The sequence below is a fragment of the Myripristis murdjan genome, chromosome 9 (assembly GCF_902150065.1).
Source record: "Myripristis murdjan chromosome 9, fMyrMur1.1, whole genome shotgun sequence".
Taxonomy (NCBI): Eukaryota; Metazoa; Chordata; class Actinopteri; order Holocentriformes; family Holocentridae; genus Myripristis; species Myripristis murdjan.
Genome location: NC_043988.1, coordinates 17,388,087 through 17,396,833, shown reverse-complemented (window position 1 = coordinate 17,396,833; position 8,747 = coordinate 17,388,087). Strand labels below are relative to the sequence as shown.

The 8,747-nt window shown below is 43.0% G+C and overlaps 1 protein-coding gene across 7 annotated transcripts; it reads left to right on the top strand.

Annotated features, from left to right (window-relative positions):
• Positions 1-188: 188 nt before the first annotated feature.
• LOC115364643 (acyl-CoA dehydrogenase family member 11) lies at positions 189-8,131 on the top strand. 7 transcript variants are annotated; one of them, XM_030059166.1, is made up of 15 exons: positions 189-210; positions 3,116-3,411; positions 4,227-4,450; positions 4,664-4,763; positions 4,871-4,988; positions 5,189-5,331; positions 5,441-5,593; positions 6,122-6,216; positions 6,343-6,442; positions 6,591-6,731; positions 6,833-6,925; positions 7,047-7,154; positions 7,259-7,430; positions 7,531-7,597; positions 7,721-7,835. In XM_030059166.1, exons 2-15 carry the CDS (start codon positions 3,133-3,135, stop codon positions 7,833-7,835), a joined length of 1,908 nt encoding a protein of 635 aa, XP_029915026.1. In that variant the 5' UTR covers positions 189-210; positions 3,116-3,132. The 7 variants fall into 7 exon arrangements, with proteins under 7 accessions (XP_029915026.1, XP_029915024.1, XP_029915027.1 ...); XM_030059164.1 differs by lacking the exon at positions 189-210 and adding an exon at positions 1,306-1,427; XM_030059167.1 differs by lacking the exon at positions 189-210 and adding an exon at positions 2,647-2,674.
• The last annotated feature ends 616 nt before the right edge of the window (positions 8,132-8,747 follow it).

The window sequence follows — 8,747 nt, the reverse complement described above, 5'->3', positions numbered from 1 at the left end:
ACCTTTGGCGAATTGCAAAAATATACGAATGTATTCACCATACAGTGCCCAGCCTTATGCTGAAACGTCTGAAAAACGTATTTTTGAGGAATAGTGTAACAGAAGGAAGTGATTTTGCTTAACAGTTCGCACGAAGCATATTTTTAAACAAGGGGCTCGGGGACATTTATTTTGAAGACGAAGTGGTAGGCGTGGCGAAAAACGTGATCCGTAAGTAAGAGATCAATGGTCATTTTAAACTCATATATATATATATATATATATATAGCCACCGAATTTTAAACTTTACTTTGATTAACAGACGACTAAATTTAATCGTTAGGATCATTCAGATTGTTTAATCAAAGTGTGTGGTTGGTTTGGTCCGGCTCGAACCAAAGTGACGTTTGTTTGCTCTTATCGTAATATTGTGTTATTGCACAGAGAAGCAAATTACTTCAATGTTAATATTTTGCCAGCATCAAAGTATTAGTCTTTAACCAGCCCGGTGGGCTATAGACAAAGCGCAGTTGGTGCATAAACAGCACGGAGGGATACCGACTGTCCAGTGAACCTTGACCTACTGTGTGGTCACACGGTTGGATACATAATAGTAATGGACTCACCAAGCTATTACAGTTGCATGGTAGAAATGAAAATATAAACAAAACAAATAGTGGGGCGGCTTAGCTCAATATATCACAACAATGGTTCATTTTGTGATAAAAGCATAAAATTTGGTAGATGTGTTGGTGGATATACCGTATTTCCCAATTAATCGCCCGGGTGTTTAATACGCAAAATCAACTTGGACCCCAGGCGTTTAAAAGAACCAGGCGGCTATTCGCTGCAAGCCTTTATTTATTTTTGCACAGACCTGCACCAGGCCATTATTGTGATGACAGTTACTGTCTAACACAGGGGTCACCAATCATCATCTTATTTTGACAGAAAACGGAAGTGGCACACAGTTGTTGTGCGGCTAATTGTTTACTTCTGCAAAAATAAGGTGAATAGCCTTATTTTGGGTTTACCTCAATATAATGCAAATAATCGCCCCGGCGGTTATTCGGGTGGGCGTTTAATACGCGAAATAGGTGCAGACCCCAGGCATTTAAAAGAACCAGGCGGCTATTTGCTGCCAGGCGATTAATTGGGGAAATACGGTATTTCAAACAAATCTGGATATTGGGCCATCACAAAATCGCCCCTAGTGGCCATAACAGGCATTTGATTTGTTAAAATGAATAAAAATATTAAAATGATTCATTAAAATATTTAAAAAATGTAAATACACATTAAATTAAGAAGAAAAAAAAATACAGTTATACACTCTCAGTTTCTCAAACACTTTCTGCCCCACCACCACAACCACCACTGTAAGCCAGCTAGCCAACAAGCTAGCATATACTTCCTGCGACAAGCAGTGCAGTGGACAGTCCATCAAGGTAGGCCTAAACATTTTATTTCAACTGTAATAATTATGAATAAAATATGTTCGTTTTTGGATGTATACATTTTGAACATCATAGATAAAGGCTAAAGAGAAAAAGAATTATTGCGGGGAACAGTGGAGAGGTACATTTTCAAGCTAGCAAAACTAGGTAGTTAAGCTAGGTAGTTAGCTTGGAACATGTAGCTAGCTTGGAATGTAGCATGTATGTAGCAAAGCTGAGTGTGGGAGAGTAATAGTAATAGTTCAAAAATTAATGTGTTTATTGTTGTTAATCAAATATAATATTTTTCTCATGCTGAACTCTCATTTTGATTTTATTTCTAAGGTACACCTCTTTCACCTCTTTTAGTGGTTTTGCCCGCTATAGAAACAGCACCCAGAGGTGTTCAAAATGGCCTAGAAGGGGTTAAAATCTTGAAATCCATGTTAAAAATGATTTAGTGTAACTCCATATGAGTCACCTCAAAGATTTTGAGGATAATAAGTACAAATAGCAACAATAACAAAGGGATAAATGACAGGTGGACATTTTTGTCCACAAAGGGTCATGGATGTGATAAAAATGCATTACAGGGCCAAATAATGGATTTTCATGCTGAAATTTGAGATTTTCAAATTTAACCCCAAATTACCCCCCCTTGCCAAAAATCACCCCCCTGTGACCTTTTGGTGGTCACTTTCTAGAAAATGGACATTTTTGTCCACTTGAAGGGTCATGGATGTGATAAAAATGAATTAGAGGGTCAAATAATGGATTTTCATGCTGAAAGTTGGGATTTTCAAATTTAACCCCAAATTACCCCCCCTTGCCAAAAATCACCCCCCTGTGACCTTTTGTGTCCACTTGAAGGGTCATGGGTGTAACTTTTTTGAAGGGTCATTCAAGGGTTAAAATGTCTCTAAATTATATTTGTGGTGCTGAAAACACGAAACAGCAGCTGTAGGGTAGGCAAAGCATTCCATGCCAGTAACCACTGGCAGCCAGTTTTGAAAATGGCTGCCACAGTCAGAGGAAATGTCTTTTGTTAAGCCAAATGGCCTCAGGTGTTTACCAAGGAATGCACAGTGTTTTCCTGCTGGTAGCCAAAGAGTTATTTGGAAAAATAAAGCCTGTCTTCAGCAGCTGCAGAGATACATTTTGATGGTGTATGGTTTGCAAATATTAACTGCACCACAGAAATTAGATGAGTTGCAGCGCTGCCATTAGGTTGGCTCTACATGATGCAACTGAAGTGAAACGTCTGCTCATTTCAAATTTGTTGTGTGTTTTTGGTGACCAGTCCAAGTTTTATTTGCAGCCTGCAGCTAATTGCATGTATGTTACACAGAGTAGAGTCAGCCTCACCCTGTCAAAACTGTAAAGTGAAGCCTGAGTTGTGCCTGATAATGTGATTCTGTCTACTACCATCTACACCCCTGATCTACACTGACCAGTCGCTGTGAATGTGGAGTGCAGTTTTGTGGTTAATGGGAAGCCAGTGTGAATCATGATGCATGCAGGAAAATGAACTCAGGTTCCTGTTGTAAAGATGTACTGGAATGAAAATGAGGAACGATGGTGAATGGCACTGAGAGAGCATTCAGAAGGGTTGGGAGATAAGTCAGCATTTCTGTTTCAGAGCTTATGATTGCAGAAGCTGCCCTAGATCCTCCGCACTCACCCACTTTGTCTCACCTCAGGATCTAAGTCTTGAGCCATGTCCATGTGCTCAGTGCTCCTCAACCGCCGCGTCACTGGAGGCTGCTACAGGTTGTTATGTGGGGTGCCTGGGCCGCTCCGACACAGCAGAGCAGCCAGTGCAGTCGAGCAAGGCACAACAAGACCTGATGAAGTCCAACTCTGGGAGACTGAGGGCCATCCGGTGTTTTCCAGAGCCAGGATAGGGCCATTCTTCCAGGACAGGCCAGTGCTCAAGAACCCCTTTCTAGAGGATGCCTTGCTGAGAGGATACCTGAGGAGACACTTGCCTGAGCAGGTGAGGAGGGAGGACTGTGCTGCTTTCAAGCACTGTCAGAGGTGTCAAAATTATTAGCTGAATACACAAATAACCTAACAACTTCAATGTGGGGATCCTCCATGATCTCTGAGCTCCTGAGATCTGCCATTTAGGTGTGTTAAGCATGGAGGCCATTTCAAATCATTTATAAATAACATTATAAAGGTGATGCATACTTCCTTCTCTCAGATATGTCACTGCAATATTAAATAACTCTTTGCAACTAATTTTCTGAAAAAAAAAAACAAAACAAAACAACAGCAGTCAATGTACATGTGTTATAGGGTCCATTGTGCTCTAATTTTCAACTCAAATCACTGAGGCACATGACAAATCATATTTATGACTTTTTGAAATTGGATATTGAAGCTTACAAAGACCACTTTTACACTGCAGTAGATCATAATGGCCTTTTTTCCCCCCTCATCTCGAGTATTTATAGTTTTCATTCCCATTGCCACTGAGCAGACAGGAGTGGGCTGCCTTGTGTAGGTGCATAAACATTCATATGCTTATTATACTGAATTTCTATATGGGGAACTACAGGCTATCAGAAAAAACATATTGATGTTGTTGGGTTAAAAGCACATATCTCCAAGATGTGAACTTTTTAGGAGCTGAGAAAATCCTTGGAAGGTTTTAGTTTCACCTGGTCTAAATGTTGTTTTAGAGGCTTTTCTGGCTGAACAGGAGGACTAACGCGCTAGGCTAACAGGCTGAAGCTTCTGTCAGAATAACCTCTGTGTGTGTGTGTGTGTGTGTGTGTGTGTGTGTGTGTGTGTGTGTGTCCACAGGCAGCATTCTCAGACTTGTGTGAATTTGGAGAGCGGGTGGCGAGCGAGGTGGACGGGTGGGGTCGTGAGTGTGAGGCGACTCCTCCGCGGTTGGTGCACTTTGACCCCTGGGGTCGCAGAGTGGACCACATCGTGACCTCACCCGCCTGGAGACGCATGAAAGACCTGTCAGCACAAGAAGGCCTGGTTGCCCTTGGATACGAACGGCCATTTGGTGAATGGAGGTCAGGAGATTCTCATACTTCCATACTTCACTTCAGATTTTGTTTTGTTTTAGTTTGATTTAGACATTTTTAGTAGTTTCCAGTAAATCTTATTGTTCCAAAAGGGGAGTATACTTGGTGAATACTTGGTGCTGACAAGATTAAGACACAATATGCTGATTCTTCATGCTGAACTCTAGTGTGTGTGTGTGTGTGTGTGTGTGTGTGTTCCAGCCGTGTGTACCAGATGAGTAAACTGTACCTCTACTCTCCCTCCTCTGGTCTGTACACCTGTCCTCTGGCCATGACTGATGGAGCTGCTAAAGTCATCCAGGTGTGTCAGGAAAAAACATACCAACTGACTCTGTATATTGCTTTCCTCTCAGAGATGATGATGATGATGATGTGAATTTAACAGTGATTTTCGTGCTGTGTGTGCAGTCCCTAGGTGTGTCATGGCCAGTAGATGAAGCCTTCAATCGTCTGACCACTCGTCATCCAGGGCATTTCTGGACGTCTGGACAGTGGATGACTGAAAGAAGGGGAGGATCTGATGTGGGTCAGTAGTTACACTCACATTTATTACCTGTCATGAAATCTATTTTATAATGGCAAACCATGCTAGGTACTTTTTGTAGTCGGTACAACAGGAAATCTCTTCTTAGCTTGAGTGCTCAGGCAGCTGGAGCTGCAGTGCAGAACTAGAGCAAAGGTTGTGACGCTTCAACACTTGCTTCTACCTCTCTTGTATCTGTTTAGCCAGTGGCACAGAGACAGTGGCCATTCCCCAGCAAGACGGTTCATACAAATTACATGGCTTCAAGTGGTTCACTTCTGCTACAGACGCAGACATGACTCTGACACTGGCCAGAGTGCAGGACAGACATGGAGCGACTACACCCGTATGACTCACCGATCACTCATCACTTCTAAATCATTGGCTGAGTGTTTTCCTCTCAGTAACATGGTGGTGTGTGTGTGTGTGTGTGTATGCATGTTTCCATGGCACAGGGTAGCAGGGGTTTGTCTCTGTTCTATGCGGAGGTGAGCCGAGACCAGGACGGCAGGCTGAAGGGTATTGAAGTTCAAAGGCTGAAGGACAAGCTGGGCACCAGGCAGATGCCCACCGCTGAGCTGCTGCTAGATGGTCTGCAAGCCTACAGGGTCAGCTAACACACCATCGTTCATCACCACGATGATAAACAGTGGACGTCTCTTGTTTATGTAGATAGATTTGAAGTAGTGCACTATTAGACTTGTCGCTGCAAAACAAACCATAATCAGAACACCACCAAGATAGACAAAATAACTGGGTAATATAAAGAAAGACACAGTGAATCATGATGAGTGCCCGTGTTATTTGGAGGCTTTAAAGCTTCATCACATCAAGAATAAGCAAAGAATCTCTAGTCATTTGAGAAGTTAAAAGAAATTAAATGAAAAACTATTCTTCCATATAAGTAAATGTTCCATATCATAACATACTCTTATTTAACAAGCAAAGGAATAATTTTCCAAAGTATTTTCTAAAATGTTTAGTTGAAAATTCCATTCCACCAACACATTTAGGTAGGTGGCATACGAGTAGGTGTACACAGAAATTCACAATGATAATAAAAGTAATTTATTCTGTGCATATTAAAAGCATGTCATACACCTTCTCATCTTCTTTTTCCTCTACTGTTTGCACAGCTCTCAGATGAGGGAAGAGGTGTGGCCTCCATAGCGAACATGCTGACTGTAACCAGGATCCACAACAGCGTCTCTGCAATCGCCGCCATGAGAAGGTGTGATGTCTCTGCTACTATGTTACTCCACTGTGCATGCTGTACTCGTTTGGAGTGTCATCTGATTTAATTGTTGTGTGTGTGTGTGTGTGTGTGTGTGTGTGTGTGTGTGTGTGTGTGTCACAGGGTGGTCCAGTTGGCTCGTGACTACGCCACTCACCGCACTGCCTTTGGAAAGCTTCTGAAAGACCACCCACTCCACATGCAGACCCTTGCTAGGATGGAGGTAAGCTGGTATTTTAGATGGGTCAGAGCACTCCTAACGTACTTAATGTGTAATTATAGACAATCTCTGCAAATTCTTTTGAGATCTAATGTTTCTCATCATTCTCGATCCACTGTATGTTTGTGTCTGTCGTTTGTGACTCTGGCAGGTGGAGACTCGTGCAGCCTTCCTTCTGGTGATGGATGTGTGTCGCCTGTTGGGCCGAGAGGAAACCGGCGTGGCGACCCAGCTCGATACACTGCTGCTGCGCCTGCTCACACCGGTGGTCAAACTCTACACCGGGAAGCAGGTGCACGCCTCATACAAACACACCCCATCATGTTAAAATTTCATGATGCTGTGTTGATATTGACTCTTCCCAGTCATTTACCGTTTTGCGTTTTGTCCCAGGCTGTTGCTGTGGTGTCCGAGGGTTTGGAGAGCTTTGGCGGGCAGGGCTACATCGAGGACACAGGGCTGCCTGGACTGCTCCGGGACGCACAGGTGAAGCAGTACCAGTTTGGTTGTGGTTGCCTCTGACAAAACTCCAATGTGTGTGGAAAAACTCGGCCTTATTTCACACACTGATTTTCATACTGACTTTATCTCTCTTTCCCTCTGTCAGGTGTTGAGTATTTGGGAAGGTACGACAAATATTTTGTCTCTGGACGTGCTGCGCTGTGTGGCTCGAAGCTCGGGAATGGTTCTCGAGGCTTACTTCACCCACACCAAGGTGAAAGGCTCTCTGAAACCAATACAGTGATAACAGCATCACATGTTATTTTATGAGGGAGTTGTGCAGGAATGTGATGTGCACCTGTTGTCTCCTCCTTGCAGTCGCTGCTGACAGGAGCCTCCAGTGTTTCCTCATTGGCTCCAGCTGTCAAAGCAGTAGGCAGCGCCCTCTCTAGGCTGGGGGAGTTGGTACAAGCAGCGGGAGCCAGGCCACCCAGCTACCTGGAGCTGGCAGCTAGAGACCTGTCATATAGCCTGGCTCGTACATACATGGGTAGCTTGCACATTACAGATATTTCTTACATTTATATGCTCATCATGCACAACAGCAATTAATGTTATACATATATATGCTAATTGTATGTTCATTTCAGGTGCCTTGCTCATTGATCATGCTTCTTGGAAAGGAGCCTCTCCAGCTGATACTTATGCTGCCCTCAGGTAAAGAAGAAAAAAAAAAAACCATAAAAGTTATATTTGTAGTAGTAATTAAAGGTATGTGTTTTTTTATTGTTGCGATGAAGCCCTGCTGATTTTGTAATTTGTGTGTTATCACTCTATCAGGTGGTGTGAACAGGACTTGTGCCCATTGGTGACCAACGAGGCCAGAGGCTGGTACAACCCCAGCACCCCCCCTCTGGACGCTGCGTTGGTGTACGACCGGCCGACCCAAGACTGAACGTCCAGCGAAAACCTGTTGCTAGATCTGCTGATGCTGAGCCTTGCTATAACACAGCTTGTTGTTCTATTGTGCACTGTAAATTTTGTAGATTATCAAGCCCTTTGTGAATGATAGTAATTTACTTTGGAATGAGCTGTTTGAAAGCTGGACCTGTAACTTGTGCAAAAACTGTAATCCAACGTGTCTCATTCTTGCTTTGGGAATCATTTATGTAATTTGTTAAATATGTTTGATATTTACTTCTCTGTCTAAAATCTGTATTTTTGCTAACAATAAAAATGGAATTGAATATACCAGCATGTTTACAGATGGAGTTGATAGTTAATAAGAAATAAGTGAATAAATAATACAGTGCTGCAGACTTGCACTTCTGAAGCAACAAGGAAGCAGAAAAAGACCAAAAGTACACGAATGAATGTGAGGTCAGTAGCCCTAAGATCGAGTGCTTTGTCAGGACAGGCGCTGACGGCTTGATGTTTATGCTGCCTTCCCTTGCTATCGGAAATACAGCCATTTTAAGCTGAGCTTTACGACCCATGTTAAAACCGCAGCTGGGGGTCCAGGCTCTGCAGGGCAAAGTGCAACAGATACCAGAGGGCTTTAACTCCAGTGTGCAGTGCTTGTGCTCACTTTGCACCGTGCAGGACATTTGCATGGGACAGTTTTGCATACTTTTTTCTTTTGCATATGTATCATTCATCTGCCGCCATTTTTATTATTTTTCATTACAGTATGATACATTTATTTATACATTTGTACTGTATCGGTCTTGTGGTGGTTTTAGTGTGCCTCACTATTTGCTGAACCTTGCTTTTAGACAGTAGATGGAACTGAACTGAGCAACAGCATCGTCTCCGCTGACGGACCGTACGATGAGCACATGAAGGCAGCATGAGTTGGGCCAGGCAG